Genomic DNA, 26,469 nt, shown 5'->3' with positions numbered 1-26,469 from the left:
CAAACAAAAGACGAGTCGGCTTCATCAGCTATGCGGCTCCGCAGCGGCCTGAAGGGAAAATAAACAGCGAACATATGCGTCCTTGTTAACACGCACACACACATACATACACACACACACACACACACACACACACACACACACACACACACACACACACACACACACACACACACACACGCGTGGACACACACACAAGACAAAGGAAAACAGTAGGTAGAGATTGACTCATCGCTCGGGGAGCGCAACGCAGTTATTTCACGCCTGGTTGTTGGATAACAAGGCCCTCGTCTCTGCACCGCAGGGCCTGTGTGTGAGGGCCTATGTGCGTGTGTGTGTGTGTGTGTGTGTGTGTGTGTGTGTGTGTGTGTGTGTGTGTGTGTGCATGTGTGTGTTACTTGGGAGACAGCCCTAAAGCCCCAGCACTTTTTGAAAGAGGCTGCAGGATGCGGTGTGTGCGTGCGTGCGTGCGTGCGTGCGTGTCGGGGAGATTGTTGTTGAACCCAGTGGGGCCCAGCAGGACACTCCAACCCCCCCCCCCCCCCCCCCCCGTCACACATACGCCACCACCTTCTCTCTCCCGTCCAATATGCTGCATGCAAATCTTTTATTTAATTTTTTCCGCCTGGGAGCACAGTCCCGGCTTATTAACTTTTTTACGGTGTTGATACACTCTAAATATGCAGCAGTTGCTCTATTGCTACTAATTCCAATGGAAAATGCCCCCCCACCTCAAAAAAATGGTGCACCACAATACCCAGATTTTTTATTTCTTCTAATCAACTGGAGTAATCTGATTAGCAGGGCTTTCTGTTGTTACCCTGTTTATTTGTTATGCTAACATTCAGCCCAATAATCAACTTTTTTTTTTTTACAAGTTGCCATCCTTCAAGCAGCTTAGCCTTTTTTTAAATCTTTTTTATTTTTAATGAAACAAAGATTAGCTCCCGGCCCGTTCCACCCTCCTATCCTGTACCCCCGGGGTTCATGGCGGCCATTCAATGTTAAATAGCCAAAAACAAAAACCTCACAATTGTGTTTTTTATTACGATAGCTTTGCTAATTCTAATATTTGAAGTTGTGATTTGACAGAAAACCAACACTGTAGCAGCCGCTGTCCAGTGTCCAAGGTTGAGAAAGGGGGATGATTCGATTTAATGGATTTTTGAGGGGATTTCTTAATGTATAGAAGCCGTTCTTCCTGCAGACTGGTCTTGGGGGGGTCTCTGAAGGCCATTTTTGGGGTCTCCGGCGGGGGATCGACAGTTAGAAATGAAGAGGAGTCAAATCTTTCATTTGGACTGCAAATTACAAATATCCCCGCTTCGGTGTATATTTGCTTAAGTTTGGCGCTATTGGCACAGCCAAATAGTCTCACGTTTGCACGTTTTTCTCCGTGGCTTCACGCAGAGAGTGATTGGGAAAATATCCCGATTAGGAGCGCACGTCTCTAACAGCCACGGCAACAAACCCCCCTTGACTCGGGGAAAAAGAAATGAATAATACATGACATTTGAATAACCAGCTGAGTCCCCCGTGTTCAAACCCCTGTACAAACAAGAGCCTCTCCGCATAAATTAAAAGTGTTGAAATTCAACTTGTTATTTCATTTTATATTTATAATTTTTTTTTTTTTTTTTTTTTTTTTTCTCGTCAGCACGAGCGTGAGCTGGTGGATAATTATGCAAATATGAAACAAATTTCCCAAGCAGATTTCCTCCTCCTCTCCGGCTCCTCCCTCATTCTTATGCGCTGCGCCGTAAATCCATTAAACTATGCAGATTGTTATACTTACACAAAATAGGCTAATTAATACACTTGACGATAGCGTTCTCGGGGGTGGGGGGTTGCTGAACTAAATCTTCATCACATTGAATTTTAAACCAGCGGCGTCGCCTTCAAACCATTAAATCCGCGCACGGACAAAGGATGTAAACCGGGGATGTAGGGAGTAAGAGGAAGGAAAGAGCTTGAATTTCGTTAAGAACATTTAGTCAAGACAAGTTTAGGACATGAAATGGGACAAAGGCAGTTACTGTTAATGTGAAATCTATTTCAAAATGCGCAGTGTCTCATCAGGCCTGTGTGTGCTTATGGACCTTGTTTTTTGTGTGTGTGTGTGTGTGTGTGTGTGTGTGTGTGTGTGTGTGTGTGTGTGTGTGTGTGTGTGTGTGTGTGTTGCCAGGCCGTTTCTGTGTCAGCGCCGCATTTGAATATGGATTATGGAATGTGCTAGTACAGCTGGCAAGGCATGTGTGCGTGTGGGTTTGTGTGAGTGTGTGTGTGTGTTTGTGCGTGTGTGCGTGCGTGTGTGTGTGCGTACATTCGCTCCCTAATTACTTTGCATTCTGTAATTGCCATCGCTACCCCTCTTCTCTCTGTTCTTCTTCTCTCTCTCGCTCTCTCGCTCCGTCTCCATGTTTTCCTGAGATCTATGGAGAGCAGCGGTGCATGGATAATGTTTGGGCAGCGAATGTGTACTTTTTTTCCGCCGCTGCTCTCTTATTGCTAATCTAAACAATGTATTGATCAGCTCTTGCCTGGCGGAGGTATTCCAAAGAACAAACTTTCGATTAACCACCACATTCCATGTAAACTGCAAGCACATGCACTATAACCATTGGAGTGTTTACTTATTTATCTGAAATCAACTGAAATGGGGTTCAGGCGGTGAAAGCAGCGCAAGCAAATCCATTTCACGCTTGGCTGTATTGATTTGACGTACATAGCCTAGAAGAGCGTTCTGAAACCATAGATGATAGAAACATTGCTGCTATGCGTGCACGCCCAAATTGCACCAAAAAATATTGACGACCGTCAAAAAATCGTCTCGGGTCTGTATCCAGTGTGTGTGGGCCCCATGAAAAGATATCACATTGCCCCCCCCCCAGCCCTGCACAACTGGTGTAACCACACCTCTCCAGAACCAAATCAACCCATTCAAAGCTTTTAGTAACTCTACCTTGGTATGCTTGCAGCTCTCTTGTAGTCCAACATTTACTATCCAACATTTACAGAGTCCCAGACAGTGAGCGCTAAGAATATGTATACTGTAATAGTTTGCACTGCAGACGTGTGTGCAACATTGAGCGTGGCTTGTACTGAATACATTTCAGCCAGAAGAGCAAAAAATAGAATCTATGGGAGAAAATAGCCATAATGATGCCCTATTCCCTTTTCTTCCTCCGCTTTTTTTTTTTGTTTTGTTTTTTCTTTCTTCGCTAGCGGACAGATAACTCCCCTTCATTTTGATTGGGCATGTGCCACACAAACTTCAAAACAAACTTGCGCGACAGGTGGGGCCCCTTTAGGGGGGTTTGTGGGTTGAGGGCGCTTGGAATCGTTACAACTTTTCGCCCCGTACGGCAACCAACCCACGCTTCCTATCCGCACTGGCACACAGTGTTTGATGTGCATGTACGCGTCATTGAACAGTTTGAGAAACTCAATACTTGTGTCCAACGATACCAGGACAAATTGGATCCAAGGCCGAACGGAGACTGAGGTCGGGAGATTCTGGTCCGGAACCCTGAAACACCGGCCAGTGCTCCGTTTAGGCTTCACAGTTCCGTAGGAATCGTTCGCAGAAACTGGTTTTATTGCTGTAGTGTGGAGTGTAGTAATATGCAAGAAAACCATTCAACCTACCATTGAAAACTCAAAGTGTTAAAACCTGTTCAAATAGTTTGCTCCTAGTGTCTGGAAAACCCTGTTTGAACTGGATAATCACCTTCACAGTCCGTGTTGAACTTGATGGCGGTTGTTAGGGTCTCGTCGAGCGCTTTACACAAATAAACCCCGAACACGTCAATCCGCCGACGGCCCCCGTGCGCCCCGCGTCACAGCGCGAGCGAGTGTCGCTGCTATTCTCAGCTTTTTATCGCAACGCGCTTCAAGTTGCCTGTCAGCTCCGCCGCTCGCTGATGAAGAGGACGACGACGGTGTGTCGGAGGCGCCGCTGACAAACCGCGGGCCTGGTTTTCTGTTTCCGTCATTTGTTTTAGTTTTTTTTTTTTTTTTTTTTTTTGGTTGTTTTTTTTACCACCACCACTGTGTGTTCGCGGCGAGGGAGTCCCGGCCCAGAGGTGTGGGAAACAAAACCGGGACCCGGCTTTTAGACGGGGACAGCGGCCAGTCTGCGGCTTTTAAGTGTTAGCCAGGCACGTCCTGCGCCGGCCACAGCGTCGGTTTACAACAGAGGCATAAATACCACATGCACACACACTCATATAAATAAACATACCTTCACACACACCAGCAGGCAAGGATGGGTAGATGGGTAGAACTTGCACAGAGAGAGAGAGAAAGAGAGAGAGAGACACACACACAGACTCTTACTTGCCTCGCTCGCCAAAAATCCCAAATTAGTGCTGTCTTGCCATTTGCCTGTAATCGCATTAGAAGGAGAACATACGGAAATAGAATGCAGCGTTCCGCATGATTTCCCCGCCGTAGTTCCTCCCCGTGTAGCGTAACAGAAGCCTCCAGAAGCAGCCGCCGGCGGTGATGGACGATAAACGTGCTCAGACGACCCTTTTTCGGTATCGGGGCATCGTCAGAAAAGCTTTCCGGCCGAGAGGGATAAAGGGTTTGTCGAATAGTCATCGTAGAGATTCAGCCGTGGTGACTGTGTTCCAAACACATCCATCTTGTGGTGTTGGACGTGCAGCAGGCCCAATGGATGATTCATAGCCAAATCCTTTTTCTTTAAAATTCAACACATATACGTAATCCTGCTCAAAGAGGCGACCGTACCTGGCTCACGCGGGGTTTATTTCCGGCTGCAGCACGGCCGTAGCCGGCGTTACAGAACAAGCGGAGAAGAAATCTGGACAAACAAGCAAACTTTCCAGAATGCTGTGGCCTGCGGTGGAGCTCCGAGAAGACCAAGACGACTATCCCTGTGTCGGGCAACGAGGCCTGCCAAGCCCTCGGTGGGCCTACCAAACGCATTACCCCTGCAACGCCAGCCCAAACTTACAGCAGCGTTTAGACTGGCACGCTATCACGCAGTTTAAATAGCAGCCAATCGCCATTTGACTGGAACGCGAAAAGAGCGACATGTCCAAAGGTACCAAGTCTGGCCCGCTCTTCAGCCCAAACATCATTGTGACTTCTCCAAACAATTGTTGCTTTGCAACAGGATACGGCGTACGTGTCCCGCTCATGGGCGACACCCAGTCGTTTCCCTCTGTCTGTGGGCCAACAACGGGCTGTAATTCAGCCCCGGCTCACGCCACCGCTGCCGGAACGCCAGCGCAGAGTGTCTGATCTCACAGCTGCATTCTGGAGACAACCGTCCATTACATGCATCTGAACTGCAGAGGGGAGAAAAATGATCTGGTGTGTGTGTGTGTGTGTGTGTGTGTGTGTGTGTGTGTGTGTGTGTGTGTGTGTGTGTGTGTGTGTGTGTGTGTGTGTGTGTGTGTGTGTGTGTGTGTGTGTGTGTGTGTGTGTGTGTGGTGAAGAACTCTCTCCTTGTCTGTTCAACTGTTGAAACAGACCAATTGTAATGAAACTCACACGAACAGGCAAATGAACAAACAAAAACGCACCCACAACCACCCACACACACACACACACACTCAATTAACATATCCCAAAATATGCACTGCGTTGATAAATAGATTTAATTTTCTCCATGGAGACCAGGGATTGCGCAGGCTTCTGACGGAGCGGGACACGATGAACAGATTTGTCAGCATCAGTCGTGGCAGGGGAAACACGCCCTCTCAAACCGTATAGCAGAAAGAGAATATTCTGGGATGTCAGGCCCTTCACATAAGCGTTAATCCCGGCCGCTCTGAACCTGCCGTGCGGACCGCTGCCGTGCCTCCCGATCGTCCCCCTCGTACAGCCGTCTCGAGGCCCGGTCGCCCCCCCGAGCGTCTGACCAGTTAATCTCTCAGATGTTGGAGATGGGTCAGGTGGTGGAACATGAAGTATCGGAGATAAACCAGGATGGAGATTTGGGGGGAGGGGGTGAAAAATGGGCTTTTGAAATTAGCTAAAGTCTTTTTCATTTTATTTTCCGCGTGTTTTTTTCAGCGGTTTGTGGGCGTGTTTTATGGTGCGGGGGAGATTAGGACGGGCCACATCATGTTGATGTCTTCATCCCCTTTGAGGCAGAATGAAGAGCCTGCATCGGAGCTCAGGCCTTGAACATTCAACTTTTGGACTTTTGAACTAACGGGTCGAAAATGAGTTCTCTTCTTGTCCAGAATACCTGCGCCATTTTAAAGCCAGAATTCCTAAAGAGCCACGGAGGCGTGTCCCAATTGACGGGGCGACGGCCGTCTCTATGTTCCAATCCGTCCTCGTCTGATCCGCACTGGTGTTGGCAGGGGAAAAAAAAGGCATCCTGCGACAGGCCTGCGGGCCCTGCTTGAACCAGACGAGCGGCTGCCCCGCGTCCCTCTGGGCCTCTGAAGAGCGAGCTTTGCCACGCGATGGAGCCCGCGGCTACAAATGGCAGCGACGTTGACGGGGCCCTGGTTCTGATCTGATCTGTGGCTCCAGTTGGCTCTGGTTTGGGCTTGTTTGGTTCCTAGTTTTCTTTTTTTTTTTTTTTTTTAACCCCACTCCCCCTGACGGGCGCCAAACGCAGGCCCTTCTCTCTGTCAGCTCGGTCCGGGGAAGGAGGGGGGGGGTCCTCACCTTGGAGGATTTCTGCTCAACTTGTTTGGGGGTGGGCTACAGAAGGGAAAGGGAAATGCCACACACAGGGAGGTGTGGGAACAGCAAGATCTCTGATTAAAGAAAATACATCGATCCCTCAAACCCCCACCCCCATCGCTGCATCGCTGGGATATGGAGATGAGATGATCACAGGGTTCTGGCCGATCGGCCCCACTCCCCCACACACACACACACACACACACAAACACAAACGCTGCTCGGCCGATAAATAAACCCGATAAATAAATCAGTTGCCATGTGTTGTCAAGGAATTCAAACATGGGTTCACCAACACGGACGCTAACAGCACAACTGCACTTTCTTCCTTTGTGATGAAACAGCCGCATCATTTCATCCCATAATATACAGTGTATTCACGAAATAATTTTCTTCGTGTCGATTTTGGAGGGATGTGGTGGTTTTATTTCTCCGCAAACCCAAATGGTTTCTCAGAGCTTCGAAGTATCTCTGGGGCCGCTCAGGATATGGCGTCGGAATCAGAATCACCGAGCAGGATCTGATTATCCGGCCGCATCTTCACACACGAGGAATTTGTTGTGGGGAAGATTGGGGCACCGCCGAACGGACAATCAGCATGAAAAAGGAAAAAAAAAAAAAAAAGCAGATAGAGTCAGAAAAAAATATAATTGTTAATAAACAAAACTAGCCAAATATACAAAAATAGAAAAGGTGATGCTGTAGGTTAAGTTAACAGCTGCTAGATTGGCTGTGGGTATAACATATAAGTATAAGTATTGATGGATAAACTGTACGGGATGAATAGGCATGTGTACAATAGTATGGTCAAGGATGAATGATGACTTATTATACTGTATAACTGTGTACGTATCGGTGAACTGTGTTTTTTTCAGAAGCAAAAGTGAAGCCACGAACCGATCCCCAAAAGCCAAGACGTCTTCTCAACGGTCCTTGACTTAAAAAAAAACCCCCACCACAGCCGCTTCACGTGTAGAGGGAAGGCACATAAGAACAGGGGGGCGGGGGCGCTGCACGCGCTGCCGAGACGTGCGCTACCGAAGTTGTCGTGAGAATGACGGTGGAGTTAATAAAGCCTTTCGACTCCTGCGGCTTTGGCGAAGTTAGGAACCGGCGCGGCGAGGGCCAGATTCCCTCAAATAAAAACACCCAGGCTTGTCAGGAAGCCCAGTTTCCACAGCTCTTTTTCGGTCACCCCCCGAAGTTTCTTTCACCCGAGTCGATTCACACGCGGCATGGGAGGAATAAATGAATGTGCTCAGGACCCGCAAGGGGGGTGTTGAATAGAAAAGTGAAATTGAATTGTTTGGGAGTTGTTTGATGTGTTTTCCTTGAGTAGAGATTTTCACACCTGGTCCTTGAGCGTCTTTCAAGGTGCGAAACAGGGAGATATACAGTCGGGACAATACTTGGGGAGAAGAAAATGGAGGCGTGTCTTTTTCGTGTGTGTGTGTGTGTGTGTGTGTGTGTGTGTGTGTGTGTGTGTGTGTGTGTGTGTGTGTGTGTGTGTGTGTGTGTGTGTGTGTGTGTGTTTTTTGGTTTTTGGTTTTTGTTTTTTTTTGGTGTCGGTCCTGTGTTGGGCTCAGACGGCTGAGATGCTCAGCAGCAGCGAAAGCTCCGCTGCAGATAGCAGGCGGCGAGCGTAGAAACGACTGGTGCCTCTGCCCTCCTTCGCTTTCTCACTGCTTCACTTTTATACCTCATCTCCTACAGCTGGACCTGATTTTATTAAAAGGAAAGGGGGAAAAAATCTGGATTTTGGAAAAAATAAAATAAAAAAAAAACGTGCTGGCCCACTTTTTTTTTTTTTCCTCCTGCTTCGCTTTATCCCTTTACCAGTTTTATTGTTAACACACCTCTACGTCACTCCTGCCCCCCCCCCCCCCCCCCGCTCTCTCTCTTTCTACATCACCTTAAATAAACCCGGCCAAGGAGCCGAGCAGGCCTCAAACGAGAGAGAGACGGGGAATTTCCTTCTTTGAAAAACACTTTCAACACAAATCTGAGGGTTTGTGGAAATGAGCCGGCAAACTCTGGTCAACGACAATCATAATGGCATCAGGAAGGTGTTTCTGTGTGTGTGTGTGTGTGTGTGTGTGTGGGCATGTGTTACTCCACTGCCTGGCTCCACAGGGGGTGGCAGCGATGGGAGAGGTTGGGCTTCGACTGTACTTCAGCCTCCCACTCGGGGAGGGCGATGCGGTCGCCGGTCAAGTGGGTCTCTGGCGTTAATCGGAGTCAAACCGGGGTCCTCTGTCGCTCCGCTGGGCCGTAGGAATGTGAGACGGCGATCGGCGAGGCATTGTGGGGAGCGGGGATGGGAAACTTCGCCATCATGAAATCCCGAGCGGTGGAGCACGTCACTGGAGATGCGGAGCTTTGTAAACACGGCTCGGCAGCACCTGAGTGTGCGCATAATGACTTGCACCTGCACGGCATTGTGAATAATGCGAGGTGACGGATACAGAAAATTCAAGCCCTGGTCGTACCTTGATCGGCGGCCATGATCGGCGCACCAAAACGGTGGTTTTTGGTAGGTTTTTGCATTTCCATGGAACGTCCCTTGTGCCAAGTCACAAAATCTCTGAGGTGCCCACGCCCCATGGCACCAACCTCTGGTGACGTCATTTGAGTCGTGCGCTGCCTGGCTTCAGTCAGCAGAAAGTGCTATGCTACATGCGGTAGTTTTCCATGGAACATGGAAATGAGAATGTTGCAAAGTATAGGACTCCCTGGAAAAAAACAGCGTGTGTGTGAGTGTAGGCCTGAATGCTTGTGTGCATGAATGTGTGTGTGTGTGTGTGTGTGTGTGTGTAGTGTGTGTGTGTGTGTGTGTGTGTGTGTGTGTGTGTGTGTGTGTGTGTGTGTGTGTGTGTGTGTGTGTGTGTGTGTGTGTGTGTGTGTGTGTGTGTGTGTGAGGGACTGTGAAATGTGTGCATACCTAATGCGCATTGTGGTTTGGTGCAGGAATGTTTTCGTGTGTGTGTGGTAAAATGCATGCATATGTGTTTGCGCGTGTGTGTGTGTGTGTGTGTGAGAAAGCGACTGTGCATTGTGTGTTTACATCAGCGCCTCAAACGTTCAGCGTGTCCTCGACGAGCGAAACGAGGAACAAACACAATGAGAGGAAAAAGTGAGCGATGCGAACGCCGCCTCTAGCACGCAGAATAGAAATGTACGTAAGTGTTTGTTGTGCTTTTCCTCCTCTTGGCTCAGCAGAAGCAGCGTCTGGCTCTAGGAATATATTTTTTTTTTTTCCCAAAGTTATGCGGCAGCACCGCTACTTTGTTTAAAAAGAAAAAAAATGTAAAAGGGAAAAGGGAAGAGAAAAAAAACGACCAACAACTGCATAACCGCCAACCCTCTGCTTCCACTCTCATGCCCACACAGATAAAAACATACAGCTGTCAATTCCACTGTCATGCCTCCCCACACACACACACACACACACACACACACACACACACCCCTTCAGCCCAGTCGGCTCGTTGGCCCTGCCATGCCTGGAGGTGCCTCCCGCTCACAGAAGCTCTCCCGTTCTGCTGTGGAGAGATAGCATGTGAGGGCCTTAAGCCATGAGCACCGGGCTAAAATAACTTTCCCACCTAGCCGGCTCGGGGCGTGCAGGTCAGCGGCCCAGTGCCCCCATGGTATTTGCACCAGTGTGGGGGGTGGGGGGCTCCCTTCTCCGTATGTCCTGGGCAAGACTGGGTCCATCAGGGGTGGGTGGGTGGGTGGGTAGGTGGGTGTGCTGTAGGGTGTTAGGGGGGTTGTTATGCTTGGCAGCTGGGGTTGTACTTGTTCACCCTGGCCTGCGCTGGTATAACAGGGTTGGGGGTGGGTGGCTAAGGCTAAAGGCTATAGATGTTTAGACTGTCCAAACAGTGGCCCGGTGCAGTTGTGCCTCTGGCGCTGCAGAACCAATGGCTCCTTGGTACCAAGGGGATCAACCCCAGGCCTGGAAAGTTGTACCTCTGAAAGCGGGAGCGGAATGGGGGCTCGTGTTGTTGTTAGAAATGGGTGTAGTATTAACGGAGTTTGGCCTAGAAAAACAGTCTGAGCAATTATGTCCCAGTCTGAGTAAGCAGTGAGAACTTATGACGGAGGCTGGGATAATATTTGGGATTGGGTGTTATTCCACAGGTGTACGCAGGGCTTGTACCCGCCGCCGCTCGAGATGGAAACCGGCCTCTTGGAGAGAGACGGGGGCGTCTCCTTGACGTGCGTAATTTGATTGGAAAGGTTTATTCTAATCTTTTTAATTGTCACTAAACCGTAGAGAGGCACCGTGAAACGGCAGGGCAAACGTAGCGAGCCGTAGCCATGGTAACGGGGTGTAAAGCTGGCCGTAACACTGGCATTCCTGCGTTCCTAATGACTGGAAACTTTCAAACATGCAGGGGAGCAGCAGGGGAGCCGTGGATTTAACGCAGAAAAAAAAAAAAATCTTCCATTTGATTAGTGGAAAAAATAATTTGTGTTAATCAAAATCAATGCGGTTCTTTCAATCAGGCTTTGTATCCTGCAATTAGCCAAATAATTCCAGTCTCCTGAACACACACCCACACACACACACACACACACACTCTATGCACTCCCAGAGTCATAAAGCAGCTGATTAAACCATCAGGTTCTATGTGCAGTGAGTGGTGGTTAATGGCAGACTGACTGAGTTCATTACACAGGATCAGACATGACGGGACCTCCCCTGAGGGACGAGGGGTCAGAGGGCGCGACCTTTTAACTCCGGGAAGGGGGAGTATGATTTTGTTCCCTTTTTTTTTTTTCCCCCCTCCCCTTCCTTCTGCACCCCACGTAGCCAAGTGCGAGTCCTACCACGGGGCCGTTCCCCAGTGTTGAGTCGTTCTGTAATTCGGTTCACTCTCTCATAGGCGCAAAACCGGGAGTTTCAGTTCCGTCGTCAGCGTCGACTTCCCCGCGCCCCGTGTCCTTGTTAGTAGTTTAGTCTTTCCCCGGGAAACTGTTTTCCTGGTCGAGGCGGCGCTTTGATCCGCCTGAAATGCATGATGAAAGGTGTTTGGTACGAGATGGGACCGGAGCATCGGAGCGGCGAGGCGAGGCGGAGGAGAATGGACAGGTGACCCGAAAAAAGTGCACGTTAGGGGAAACCTCGACCGGCGGTAGCGAAGCTCCGGTTCACGTTCCCACTCGTAGCACTTTCCCTGAAGGTCACACGTTGATCACTCGCTTCCTCCACGAGAATATAGGGTTGTTTAGCCACTAACTCTAAGAGCTGTACTGTAGAGATAGGATGGCGGGGTGTCGGGGGCAGGGGATCAAAAGACGAAAAGAATCGTTTGGCGTCATCAGCCCCAGTTACAAGCCCCTACGCCCTTCCACGTGGAATTCCTTGTTTTTTGAGGGGAAACTGATTTTCCCAAGACAGATGCACGGTTCCGCTCTCTTGGAATCAAACGGCGCTAAGAACGTGCATGCGTGTGCGCGCTTATCAACAAGGTGGGGGTGGGAGAGGTTGTGGGGGTAGGGGGTGGTCTTCCCCTTGGGAACCAGATGGAGCTGGTGGGTGGGATTTGTGGGGTAAGGGTTTAGTGGGGAGGCTGTGTTGTCCAACAGGGCCAGCTGTTCGCTCTTGTATAATAGGAGGAGGACTGGGCGTAGGGGTAGGGGGGTCGGAGGGTGGGAGGGTAGGCCCCCACCCACCCTCCTCCCATTCACACAGAGAAAGAAGGTGATGTCATTAAAATCAGAGCAGTCAGCTGCGGCGCCCATGATCTGCCGTCGTTCACCTTCACCCGCTTCCCTTCATCTCACTTCTTATTTCCTAAACCAGGCACGATTATTATAATAATATTATTATTATTTTATTACTTCGCCGGTTGCACCGGTGAAAGGGGCCGAGATGAGTGGGTCGACCGTGGTGTCCTATTCACATCAGAGCCGACCGTTGGTGGAGCCGGTCGCAGGGCCATTTGACCCAACCACCCCCACTGATGACAAATGCCGGATGTTGGTGTTACCGGGGTTTTGACGCAGCGGGAAAGGGGTATAACCGCCACATGAGAGAGGAACACCACTCGCGTGCGCGCAGGTGAAAGTTTGGCGAGCAGGAGACCAATGATAGTAGTTGTGCGCTCGGGCGTAACAGTCACGCGCCCCTCCGGATCCTGGGCGAGCTCAAAGCATGGTTCTCCCCCTCGCAGGCTACAATATCGCGTCGCGCGAGCAGAGATATCCCCGCCCGCCAGCGCCCGTGGAAGCGCTTGCAAAATAACGTGCGGGCGCGGCCGCTGGAGTGGCGCGCGCGCGGATCTCATTTGGGCTCGGCGATTTTGGCACCGATATGCCGCCATACTCGAAGCCCATGCACAAAACTGTGCGTGTGTTTTTTCAATCAGGGAGCTGAAGGAACAGCAGATAAAGGAGGCGCCCGTCCAAGATTTTGAGATTCCTGGCATACACAGCCTCACATCCGCTGGGAACTGACTTCCAAAGAACTTGAGAGGAAGAGAGAGAGAGAGAGAGAGAGAGAGAAAGGGGGGGAGGGAGGGTGAGAGAGAGAGAGAGACTAGGGGCTAGGGGAGGAGAGATGGAAGGAGAAGGGGGGAGGGGGGGGGGGGGGGAGGGGAAGAAAGGAGCTAGTGAAGAGAAAGAGAGAGCGTGGGCCCAGAAGGAGGCAGGGAGGACCTAGCGAGCGTCCATGCATTATTTATCAGAACAGGATGGTCAGAGGGGGATTAGATGAGGAGGAGGAGGCTCCGAGCCACAGCCAGGTCTTCTGGCTCCTCTCCGTCCTTCCCCGGCCTGTTTATTCTCCTCCTCCGCCCCTCCCTCCCGCTGCTCCTCCTCTTCATCTTCCTACTCTGTTCCAGTGTTTCCCAACCTTTTTTTTTTAACTCCCACGGCACACTTTTTTTTTTTTTTTTTTTTTTACCATTAAATAATACGGCGGCACAACACGAAGAGCTGCGCTTATTGTTGTGTTGTATTACGTACAAATGCAAGACTCTCAAACGATTCGTTCATAGTGAACAGATCGTTTTAAATGACTTAGGAGTAAGAGTCACTCCGGCAAGGAAAAATGTAATCTTCATCTCCCCAAACTGAAAATTATTACTGAGGACGGTATTTAAGTCCAAGGTAATAGAGGACGAGGCTTTTGGCAAAAACTCCTATGGAATGTTACTGATTTGGTCATTGCATCCCACCGAAAGAAATCATTTTGGAACTCATCACATAACTGATTCTTGTGTGAATTACATTTGTAACTCAGAGCTGAACTGACTCTTCTGACTCCCGTTCGCCGTACAGGAAGCCCTCCCTGGTTCGCCTTGCACCAGCTAAACCAAATCAACCAAGAGCCTGAGAACTGCACCTCGAGAGAAAAAAAAAAAAAAGAGTCGAATCTTGAATTCGTCACCCCTTCACAACGACTAATAAACACACTTTCAGAGCCAGACTCAATCTGCCGCAGCTGTTATTATGGCTGGAACTGACGAACAACGCGACTTTGGTGCTGCCTTGCCACTTTGATCTTGCGACACGAGATAGAAACATTTCTGCGTTTCGGGGATACAACATCAAATGCTGAATTGACTTTTTCAATGTGCCCTCTGTTTGCCCTTCAGGTGGCTGCTGGAAAACGACGGAAGATTTTCGGCGAGATTTTCACATGAAGGAAGCGGCTGAATGACGGCGCCCCCACCTCTGTGTTAAAGTTATTACCTTCACAGAGGTGTGTGTGTGTGTGTGTGTGTGTGTGTGTGTGTGTGTGTGTGTGTGTGTGTGTGTGTGTGTGTGTGTGTGTGTGTGTGTGCGTGCGTGCGTGCGTGCGTGCGTGCGTGCGTGCGTGCGTGCGTGCGTGCGTGCGTGCGTGTGTGTGCCTGTGTGTGTGTGTGTACGAGAGAGCATGCGAGTGTACATACGTGAGTGCATGTGAGCATATTTTTGATGGTACCTAAGATTTCAGGCTATGATTTGCAATTTTTCTGTTGACTTTTTGTTTTTTATAATACGGTAACGTTCACACATAATATCATTGTCACAATATTGAACGACAAAGGACTTTACTATCGCTACATATTGTGATCTGTGTTTGTAACTAGCTACCTATTTAAGAATGTATATTTCTATGTACAATATACTCATCTAGAAGATATTTAATGGACAATTTCAATATTCATTCATCTTCCCAACCAACACACTGTTCTTGCCAAGACACAAATAAATAAATACGACGTACATGCAAGTAAACACATACCTATACAAACGAAAAAAAAATCGGAGAGACGACAAAAAAACAAAAAAAAACAATGGCAATATTTTCAAGGTTTTTTCTTCACCTCCTTATCAGGTCAAATGACGAACTGCACACGACAATAACGATTTTCAAACAGCAATGGTCGATATGAATAATATGAATTCTGATATTTTGTGTTGTCTCCGCTGGAGATGTTGACAGCGCACACATACAAAGCAGGGAGAGCGGCAAAACAAGGAAAAGACAAAAAAAAATAGGGTTCGAGCTGCAATACCTAGTGAGAACAATTCCAGATGTCCGTGTGTGTGTGTGTGTGTGTGTGTGTGTGTGTGTGCGTGTGTGTGTGGAACATGGTCAATATCTAAGCTCTGGCGCTTCCGTGTATGAGTGAATGTGTGTGTGTGGGTGTGTGTGTGTGTGTGTGTGTGTGTGTGTGTGTGTGTGTGTGTGTGTGTGTGTGTGTGTGTGTGTGTGTGTGTGTGTGTGTTTTGGGGGTTCCCTACACAAAGGCAATAGGTCGTTTTAACGTCCAGTCCAACCCGCGACAATCCTCGCTTTTCGACTTTATTTGATGGCTTCCAAAAAAAAAAAACATCTTCTATATTGTATCAGATATGATTGATTTATGTCGACGATAATAATCCAGCTCTTTCTCTCAGTCTCGGGATTTCGGGAGGGAAAAAGACATGTTGCCATGCTCGATATCTACTCAATGTGTGCTCCTCAACATCCCATAATATTCCGTTTAATTATGGAAACGTAATGACAAAGCGATTGGACGTGTTAGCCGAGTGCAATGTTGTCACCTGAGAAGATGTTCTGTTGTTAATTCGGGGTTTTTTTTTTCTTTTCTTTCTTTTTTGGCCTTGGTGTTGTTTTCGTGCAAAAAAATATATAATATAATTATAATAATGATATGCGTTTAGACTTCTTAAGTATCGGTGAATAATGTGAAGTACTATCAAGACTATGGCTTCCTTCTTATGAATCAATTTGAGATCCGCTGAAACAATTACAATAATGGCCCTGCACTGTTGGTGAGTGAAGGGGAAAACCGGGCTGGAAGAGTGGAAAATAAAAAGGAAACATGTGGATTGAAATGGAGATGGATGTTTGGAGGCTGCGTCCACACGTACGGTATATGGATATTTCTGAAAACACACTCTTCCACCATTCTATTTAAAAAAAAAAAAAAAAAATCTCTCCGTCCGCATGAGAATGCAAAAAAAAAAAAGATTTCAAATGCTCACGTAAGCAGGTCCCGACGTCGGCGTTTTGAAGACGCTCGTTTCCGGTGACCTTAAACGCTTTTTTTTTTTTTTTTTTTTTTTTTTTTTTTTTGTTTGTTTGTTTTTTTTGGTGTGGGCGGGAGGCCGAAACACAGAGAAAATACTGCGCTTTCAAAAATATCTGTATACGTGTGGACAGGGCCTCAGAGACCTCTCTCTCGCGCACACACACACACCCACCCACACACACACACACAAACACGCATGCACACACACACTGGCATTCAGATTACCCACGTCTTGCTTGAGAGTACATATTCCCATGCACGCTTTAATTGGAGTCATTGCAGCTACAGGTACGAAATGGCAAATCCTCCCCCAAAAAAATGAAATGCTGCTGACTTTTTGGTGTTTGTGGAGAAAGAAGCAGAGTGAGAGGAGACGACCTCTCGGGGCCGTTTTTTGAGGAGAGAGTTTGTTCCGTTCCAGCTTTAATTCTTCCATCACCGTCCACAACGGTGATCATTATTATTATTATTATTATTGTGACGACACAGAGAAACAAAGGCAGAAAGACTCAGCGAAGGTGAAACCCTCCCTGAGTCGACGCGAGTCTTTTGAGAATGCACTTTTACAAAAATAAATAGAATCAAATAAGAATTTGCCCTACATTCCAGCTTGTACGATCACTTTAACACACCTGCCTCGACCTTAATAAAAAGCCCTGCTTTGCCTGAACGCGCCAATCAGCCTTCTTGCAACTTTGTGTATGTATGGATATACATACAAACCGATCAGCCACAACATTAAAACCACTGACAGCTGAAGTGAATAACATTGCTCCTCTTGTTCCAATGGCACCTGTCAAGGGGTGGGATACATTAGGCAGCAAGTGAACAGTCAGTTCTTGAAGTTGCTGTGTTGGAAGCAGGAAAAATGGGCAAACGTAAGGATCCGAGCAACTTTGACAAGGGACAAATTGTGATGTTTAGACGACTGAGTCCGAGCATCTCCAAAACGACAGGTCTTGTGAGTGGTTCCCAGTATCCAGTGGTTAGTATCTATCAAAAGTGGTCCAAGGCAGGACAACCGGTGAACTGGCGACAGGGAAGAGCTAGAAGAGCTACTGCAGCACAAATTGCTGAAAAAGTCAATGCTGCTACGATAGAAAGGTGTCAGAACACAGTGCACCGCAGCTTGCCGTGTATGGGGCAGCGTAGCCGCAGACCGGTCAGAGTGCCCATGCTGACCCCTGTCCACCACCGAAAGCACCTACAATGGGCACGTGAGCGTCAGAACTGGACCATGGAGCAATGGAAGAAGGTGGCCTGGTCTGATGAACCACATTTCATTCTACATCATGTGGATGGTCGGGGTGAGGGTCCGATCCGATCGAGCGTCTGTGGGATGTGCTGGAACAAGCCCGGTCCATGGGGGCCCCACCTCACAACTTGCTCACAACACAAATGATCTGCTGCCAACTTTATTGTGGCAGATACACAGTGACACCTTCAGATGTCTTGTGGAGTCCACGCCTCGACAGGTCAGAGCTGTTTTGGCAGCACACAATAGCACACAATATTAGTGGTTATTAGTGGTGGTTTTAATGTTGTGGCTGATGTATATATATATATATATATATACAGGTATATGACCCTGTGTTTTTGGAAGGAGGAGAAGCTTGTAGAGACATGTGTAGCTGCATGTGTGAATAGTGAAACTCACTAGTGGTGCCGGAAAGGTGATCCCAGTAATTTACCGGGAACTGTGTGATAGGGGCTAAAGTGAACTTGAAAGTCATCTCGCAGCTTTTCAGTGTCGTGCCTGGGCTCAGCTGGTGTGTTTAAAATAAAGTAAAATAAAAGTGAGTTGGACAAAGGGTTAATATTGCCAAGCTAAGGGGTCTTACAGGGTTTATTGGCAGTATTAGCAGCTCAAGAATTATTTTTGATAACGTTTCCCCCGCCTCGCGCACCCTTTCTGTGTGGCACAGCATTTCGTTTTTTGGGGTTTTTTTTGGAGGGGTGGGGGGTTTCCCCCATGTCTATTTACACACTCACGCCCCAAAGCAGCTTCGGCAGCCTTGAATATAATATGATATGAAAACATATATTTTTGACTCCGTTGTGGGTCGAGGTTCTATAAGTACTACAGCCCCAATGAAATTTGCATGATGATTTCGGTTTTTCCCCCATTGAGAATTAATGTGCAGCCTTATGAAAGGGGGGAGGTCATATTACACATTCAGCGAAGTGACAGTGGGAATTAAAAACAAAAAGGCATTTTCATGTTGTCATATATAAAGCTGTCACTCATCAAAATATATATATTAAAATTAAAGTTATAAACGGTGACAGGTTCCTGATTTTAGTACTTTGTAAACGCACGAGGATATGAAATATATATCATACGTCAGTTCACGTGTCAACTAGACATGTGAGTAATTGATCTGTTTTTTTTTTATCTTTTGATACCAACGGTGTTAAACTGCAGACAATAAAGTGCTGGAAAATAAACTCTAAAAACTTTAATTAGCGATGTTTAATACAATTTTGTGCTATGGGGTAATCAATAAATGCCCTGTTAACTCCAAAGCAACTCATTTATCAAAATACAAACACACATTTCTGGGGGGAGGGGGAGGGGGGGTTAATGTTATTATCTGAAATCAATGTGTTTTGAATCCAATGTGCATCTTTGCTGTGCTCAACACTGAATCTGTATTATAAGGTTTTTCAACAAAGCTTCACTTGCATTTTCCGTTTCTTTTTCTTTTCTTTTTTGTACGCTGCACTGAAAAAAAAAAAAATGTCAATTTCACAAGTGGTACGGAAAACAAAAAGGGTTGCCAGTTACTTCATAGAGTGAAAGAATAAAGTATAGAGTAGAATAGCTGTTGCTGCATTATTTGTTACAGCCTCTATGTAATGTTATTATGGAAGATGTAATGTCCTTCTGTAAAATGTTGTTTATTGTTGTTTTAACTGAAATAAAATTTATTAATGCTTCAAATTCTGGGGAGTGGTCACCACAGGCTGTTCCTTTGTTTATCACCAGAAAACAGACTCTAATACCATGGTTACCAAATAAATGCTGCCTATAGCGACATACAATGTATTTAATGAGGTTTTTTTTCCTCTCAAAAAAAGGTTAAAAACTCTGTGTTGTCATCTTTTCTACCTTAGGGACCGTCAATATTTTTCTTCTACTTTGATTTTTCGGATGTAATGCCTCAAGGGAAAGGGAAGGCGGTGCTGCCTGTGTCAATATCATCACTGGTATTCATGTGCGTGCACGAGATGAAATATTAATCTCTCGATGCATTAATTTTTCACATATCACAGGCGCACGCGGCACGTCCTATCCTCTTACAGTGGATCGACAGTGACTGATATTCATGGTTATTGTCGGCGGCTCTACGCTCCGATATCACACCGTCCAAACGAAATCTGCCGCTCCGAGAGTTGAAAGCGCTGGAAAGGTGACGGGGCCCCCGGCGGCGGCGGGGCTCCCCGGCAGGCCGCCCGGGCCCCCGGCCTCCGTCTCCCCGGGCTCCCCCCGCGTGGCGGCGCTTCCCAACTGTTGAGGCCGGGCGTGAAAGTCCTCTGATCCCCGGGGCTCACGGGGACAAGCCGCTTTCATCGCCTTCCTCCGCGGCGTTGAGGGCGGGAGGGTGGTGGGCGGTGTCACGTGGAGCTATAGAGGTCAGGCCCCGCTTCCTCCACGCAATGACATGTATCCCCTTTAATATATCAAGATTTTTCATATTTTTGACTGCCATGGGGTGGATCTATAATTGTATGTCTACATTTTCATTTTGCTTGTTTTTTTTTGTTGTTGTTGTTTCTTTTTTTTTTTTGTCTTTTTTTTTTTTTTTTTAATAAATATTAAATATAAATCGCAATCGTCCTACTCGAACCAAGCGGACGGTCCCTAAAAATCTGCCATCCGTCTAAGTCCCGCCCACTTTTCCATAGCGAGAGAGAGAGAGAGAGAGAGAGAGAGAGAGGTGGAGGAAGAGAGAGAGGTAGAGAGAGAGGTGGAGGAAGAGAGAGAGAGAGGTGGAGGGAGAGAGAGAGAGAGAGAGGTGGAGGGAGAGAGAGAGAGAGAGGTGGAGGAAGAGAGAGAGAGAGGTGGAGGGAGAGAGAGAGAGAGCGGAGTGGAGAGAGCGAGAGAGAGCGGTGGAGAGAGGGAGGGAGGGAGAGGTGGAGAGAGCGAGAGAGAGAGGTGGAGAGAGAGAGAGGTGGAGAGAGCGAGAGAGAGAGGTGGAGAGAGGGAGGGAGGGAGAGGTGGAGAGAGCGAGAGAGAGAGGTGGAGAGAGGGAGAGGGAGAGAGAGAGAGAGAGAGAGAGAGAGAGGGGAACAGGTTTGAGCGCCGCTGCGGATCGGAGCAGTTCCTCCAGCAGCTCCGGGAGTGGATCGCGTGGCGAGGAGACCTGCGTGGATGTAAGACATGAATGGAAAATAAAACGGCGCACCGCAACATGTGGAGATCCGCCTCGAGGTGAGGAGAGCCCGGAGGGGAGAGAGCCGCGAAGTTGCCGGAAAGCCGGACCCCGCGGAGACACCCTGCACGGAGCGCTCCGGGGGAACCGCGGCTTAGTTTCTCCTCTATTTTAATTTTCTCTCCGTGTCCGTGCGCGACCCCCCTCCCTTCGCCATGGATTACCACAAAGTCCCACGCACGGTTCTGCTCCTGTCCCTGTTCCTCAACGCGGGTTTGAGAAGCGTCCGGGGCCAGTACGGGGACCGGGGCATGTCGGTGCCGGAGCACGGCTTCTGCCAGCCCATCTCCATCCCGCTGTGCACGGACATCGCCTACAACCTGACCATCATGCCCAACCTGCTGGGCCACACCAACCAGGAGGACGCCGGGCTGGAGGTGCACCAGTTCTACCCGCTGGTCAAGGTCCAGTGCTCCCCGGACCTCAAGTTCTTCCTCTGCTCCATGTACGCGCCCGTGTGCACGGTGCTGGAGCAGGCGCTGCCGCCGTGCCGGTCGCTCTGCGAGCGGGCCCGCCAGGGCTGCGAGGCGCTCATGAACAAGTTCGGCTTCCAGTGGCCCGAGAGCCTGGCGTGCGAGTCCTTCCCCGTGCACGGCGCGGACGAGCTGTGCGTGGGCCAGAACGTGTCGGACAAGAGCAGCCCCGCCAACCCGACACCCAAGCCCACGCAACAACCGATCACGAAGTTCACGTGTCCGACCTCCCTCCGGGTGCCGCCATACCTCAACTACCGCTTCCTGGGCAATGACGACTGCGGGGCGCCCTGTGAGCCCAAAAAGTCATATGGAATGATGTACTTTAATGAGGAAGAGTTGAAGTTCGCCAGGATCTGGATCGGCATCTGGTCGGTGCTGTGCTGCGCCTCCACCCTGTTCACCGTGCTGACCTACCTGGTGGACATGAAGCGCTTCAGCTACCCAGAGCGCCCCATCATCTTCTTATCGGGGTGCTACACCATGGTGTCCATCGCCTACATAGCCGGGTTTCTCCTGGAGGACAAGGTGGTCTGCAACGACCGCTTTGACAATGACATAAGGACTGTGGTCCAAGGCACCAAGAAGGAGGGCTGCACCATCCTCTTCATGATGCTCTACTTCTTCAGCATGGCCAGCTCCATCTGGTGGGTCATCCTGGCCCTCACCTGGTTCTTGGCGGCGGGCATGAAGTGGGGCCACGAGGCCATCGAGGCCAACTCGCAGTACTTCCACCTGGCGGCGTGGGCCGTGCCGGCCATCAAGACTATCACCATCCTGGCGGTGGGGCAGGTGGATGGCGACGTGCTGAGCGGCGTGTGCTTCGTGGGCATCAACAGCGTGGACGCCCTGCGCGGCTTCGTGCTGGCGCCGCTCTTCGTCTACCTCTTCATCGGCACCTCCTTCCTGCTGGCGGGCTTCGTCTCGCTGTTCCGCATCCGCACCATCATGAAGCACGACGGCACCAAGACGGAGAAGCTGGAGAAGCTGATGGTGCGCATCGGCGTCTTCAGCGTGCTCTACACGGTGCCGGCCACCATCGTCATCGCCTGCTACTTCTACGAGCAGGCCTTCCGGGAGCAGTGGGAGAGCACGTGGATCAGCCAGACGTGCAGGACGTACGCCATGCCTTGTCCGGTGCAGAACCACCCCAACGTGAGCCCGGACTTCACGGTCTTCATGATCAAGTACCTGATGAACCTCATCGTGGGCATCACCTCCGGCTTCTGGATCTGGTCCGGCAAGACGCTCAACTCCTGGAGGAGGTTCTACACGAGACTGGCCAACAGCAAACAGGGGGAGACCACGGTGTGATCGGCCCCGAGCCCCAGGCCCCCTGGCCCCCATACCAGGGGGGCTGGACTGGGGGGTTTGGGGTGGGGGTCAGGACTCTCATACAGACTTATGTCAAGAGACTGAATGATAATCCCTTTTTTATTTTGTTTGTTTCTGCGTTGGACTTACCAAGACACTTGTTGGTATGTTGTTGTTGTTTTTTTATTGTTTGTTTTTTTTGTTTTTTTTAAGTATACATAAACATTTTGTGAAATTTTTTTGTAAGTATATATTTGTATTTAAAGATCGACAAAAGATTCTTTTTTTTCTTATTTTCGAAAAAAAAAATCAAACAAAAAAAAACAACTGCGACACATTTTCATACTTTTGGACGTATTGGAATGGGCATTGAGCGGGTGGAGGTCTCATGACTCCTGGACGCTGTGCTGGTGTCTTTGATCAGGAGCTGCTACTGGTCATTGGCTCTATTCTTGGCAGGAGTCCTGTGAAAGGCAAGTGCTTCCTCGTGGCTCCTCCTTATGCTGGTTAATCAGCTCTATTTTTATTTTTTATTTTTCTCCATTGTAGAAGAGCTTACAGCTGCCTGGGCTCCGCAGGGTCAAAATCAATTTTTCCTTCTTTTTTTTTTTGGACCACAAAGAAAGAAGAGAGGAGTCCTCCTTAATAAGTGTTTTAAGCTCGTGTTTCAAACTATAGAGGATAACATTACCCCCTCCCCACCCCCACCCCAAAAATAAAAAAAACCTAAATAAAGCACAAAGAATCCACCAAAGTTCAAGGCAGACTTTTTCGGTGATTGAGAAAATGTTTTAAAATAATTTTTTAACATAATGAGTTGCATTACTTGGAATAATACAACAATCATGCCAGATTTTTTGGCAGTTCTGGCCAAGTCCGTGCCTTGTTAGTGAGTCTGTGTAGGGGTCTCAAACGACCGGCCTGGGGGCCACATGCGTCCCGCAAGACAATTAAATGTGGCCCCCTACATGTTGATAATAAATCTAGCGCGCAAATTCATTTGAGCACAATGCTTAATAGTAATAGTAATCTCATTTAGTAAATATAACATATATATATTCATTTATATATATGTATTTATTTATATATATATGATTGTCTATTTCAAACAGACATTATTAAGCAATTGACAAAAAAAAAAAAACGTTTTTTAAATTATAAAACCACAGGGCAATTTTTTTTCCCCCTGATGTTCAACGTGCCCCCCCAACAAGACAAGACAACCAGGCCCCCAGGTTATTTCAGTTTGAGACCCCTGGTTTAGAGGTATGGTGTAAATGCAAGCTTAAAAAAATCAACATCAGCTAGACATCATGTTTGGATTAAAAAAAAAACAAAAAAAAAAACCTTTTTCCCAGAGCTGTGGACTTCTCATGTTTCATTTAAATAACATAATAAGGTGACGATTGACCATCGTTCGATGACAGTGCGAATGAAACATTTGCACAAGAGGTTTCTCTGCTTCTCTTTTGGACTGGGAAACGTAGGCCTACACCTCCGTCATTAAGAAGGAGGTATTACTCGAACACTTAGACCCTCAAACACGCCGTACTGTCAATTTTGCTCATGTGAAACGAAAGTGTCTAATTCGGACGGTCAGGCATCGAAATTCTTTCAAAACGTGTTGATGACTGTACTTCCAATACAGCTGTTTTGCTTTGCATTTGCTATCGGAAGTACTTTTATATTTATAGGTGAAAAAAAAAAAAAAAAGGTCTTATATCTTCCACACAATGAGTACTTTTGAGAATAAAAACCCTTCGTCCTCGCAACTGTTGTGGCTTTGTCCGAATGTCTGTGTGGTGTGCAGGAAGTAAACAGGTGATGGGACTAAATTTAGGACGAGATCGCGGGCGAAGTGGGGAGCTGCCGCCGAATTGAGGGCCAATTTGGAACCGTCCTCAGGTTCTACCCAAACCGGTTCATGACCAAAACCGCTTTGTGTAGTTTTAAAGTTCGTTTTCTCTGTGGCTCTGAAAGTACGGTGGGAAGAACTTTGGTTGTGTTTGAATATCTTGCATTGCTGGGATGTCATCCGAGACTGTGGTGTCGGCTCCCAAAATAGCCCTTTCACCCTTGTTTAGCAGCACACGGAATTTGGGTGAGCCTCTGTAGGGTTTTATCTTTATATTGTTTCATTTAGTACTCAAACTTCCATTTAAATCAATATTACCATCAATTATCCACTATGGCCATTTGTTAGGTGAGGTCTAAATCCACCCAAGTCTTTTTTAGGTGCTGCTGTGTCATCCAATATCAAAGAATAATGTGCGATATGTGACGTACTGTATATCTTACACTGGGGAGGGACTTTCCAAAGGATGAGATCGCTTCACACATTTAGAGAAAATAACACAGGAAGTGCTTCAGGAGCAATTGAACACATCTTAACTTGTTTAAATTGCAATCACAAGGGAATGAATGAGGACTTAAGTAGGATTTTTTTTTTTTTTTTTACGCCTTTTGAAGTGATGAATATTGCCTTAGCCGTGTTTTAATAATTCAACCTCAGTCTCCAGTCAAAAGCAGAATGGATTAGGAACCACACCGGCGGGACGGGGACGGATGCGGTCCCCGGCGCGGTTCCCTTTTATAGCTGGTTCAATTTTCCAGGAAAAGGTTTCTCCTGCATCAGGCTTGCCCTCGCTGCCCCGTGACCAATAACGACGACAACCAACGCCGCTGTGGAATGCAGCGCGGGGGAAGAAGACAGGATGGAAACGCTCCGAGAACGGACGCCTAGACAACAGGGGGAACCTATAGTGGAGAGCCATCCGTCATTTCCATCGACCCCGTCTGGAGCTTTGGCTTTTCTTTATCACTGCGTTCAGGCTCCTCGTGGAGTCAATAAGAATGTTTTGGGGTTTTTTTTGCCTCATAATAACGTATGCAATGATCTTTCCCGCTGCCTGGAAACGTGTGAGTCATGACTCTTCCTCATACCGCGGCCGCTTCACAGCTCACCTACCGTACGCTGATGTCATGTGTTTATCCTCTCTATGCTTTGGAAAAGTAAAGCTTCCAGCGTTCCAGTCAGTAGCGTGTTTATTTTTATGGCGGTGGGCGTTTCCCGACCTGCCCGGCTGTTCTGTCAGCCTGTCTCGCCGAAAACGTCACCCCCGGGGGGGGGGGGGGGGGGCACTTTGCAAAAGAATGTCCAGTCCGTAAATGACTGCGATAAAGTAAAGTAACAATCCGCCGTTTGGCCCCTTTTCTTCGAGCTCGACCGTTTGCCACCGGTCGTCTGCCCCCTAGACCCTCTCCGGGCCGACCCCCGAGTCGGACGCTTTCCCGGGGTGCTCTCTGCCCGAGCCTGCCTCGGCGCGCTGAGCCCGTCGTGTCTGTCGTTGCCTCTCTCGCCGCCCGGGATGACTGAGTGCGGTTTCGCAAGAACGCCCTCCTTCCCCGAGTGCCGTGGCGGGGAAAAGGGGGGAAGCCAAGCAAAGCAAGAAAAAGCCATTCACGCACAAACACACACAAGAACACTGGGTGTTTGCAATGGCTGCCACACCGCTTATTACCGCGCCAAAGTGTTTTATTACGATTCGTATCTTGGGCCGTCTGTCACGCATCGCTGTTTTCGTTGAGGGTACGAAAACATCAAACCTGTGTTTATACGTATTTCATGTTCCTTCTTGGTGTTGGCAGGAAGTGGAATTGACTTTTAAGCAGCGGTTCTGCTTTAAATCCCCCCACCCCACCCACCCCCGACCTCCGATGCTGCGCCATTTTCGTTCGTCTTCCTTCTCCTGTTTTTCAGTCGTTCCAGACATTTTGTACTTTAACGTCGGGCTTCGGCCGTGCTCAAAACAACCTCCTCAAGGTCAGAGGAATGCTGCCGCGGCTCCGGCTCGGCAGACTAGATTCCAACATGGCCGCTTGCGCCGTGAGAGCCAGCTCGCCGCTATCGCGCTCGCGGAGGACTAACACATGTGCGTTTGCACTTACTTACACGTACGTACATGTCCTTCCCCTACACTGCGAGGGAGCATGTGAGGTCACTTTTCTTTATTCAAACTTTCCATTTCGCATCCT

At 48.4% G+C, this 26,469-nt stretch overlaps 2 protein-coding genes across 2 annotated transcripts in view; both read left to right on the top strand.

Moving 5' to 3' along the window:
* cdk14 (cyclin dependent kinase 14) overlaps positions 1 to 19,155 on the top strand; it is a 122,225-nt gene extending 103,070 nt beyond the window's left edge. Inside the window, exon 15 of the mRNA XM_088845569.1 lies at positions 14,283 to 19,155. The gene's annotated coding sequence lies outside the window, so the exon portion shown is untranslated. The remainder of the gene's footprint in view (positions 1 to 14,282) is intronic.
* A 1,348-nt stretch (positions 19,156 to 20,503) lies between these two features.
* fzd1 (frizzled class receptor 1) lies at positions 20,504 to 24,346 on the top strand. The gene has a single exon (XM_080005267.1). The coding sequence runs from the start codon at positions 20,803 to 20,805 to the stop codon at positions 22,432 to 22,434; it is 1,632 nt and encodes a 543-aa protein (XP_079861393.1). The 5' UTR covers positions 20,504 to 20,802; the 3' UTR covers positions 22,435 to 24,346.
* The last annotated feature ends 2,123 nt before the right edge of the window (positions 24,347 to 26,469 follow it).

Source organism: Zeus faber (assembly GCF_960531495.2).
Source record: "Zeus faber genome assembly, chromosome: 8".
NCBI classification, from domain to species: domain Eukaryota; kingdom Metazoa; phylum Chordata; class Actinopteri; order Zeiformes; family Zeidae; genus Zeus; species Zeus faber.
The sequence above is the reverse complement of the archived record's forward strand: the minus strand, read 5'-3'. Positions and strand labels throughout refer to the sequence as shown.

Excerpts from the sequence above, each read along its gene's own strand:
- fzd1 (XM_080005267.1), top strand. The coding sequence starts at position 20,803 with ATGGATTACCACAAAGTCCCACGCACGGTTCTGCTCCTGTCCCTGTTC.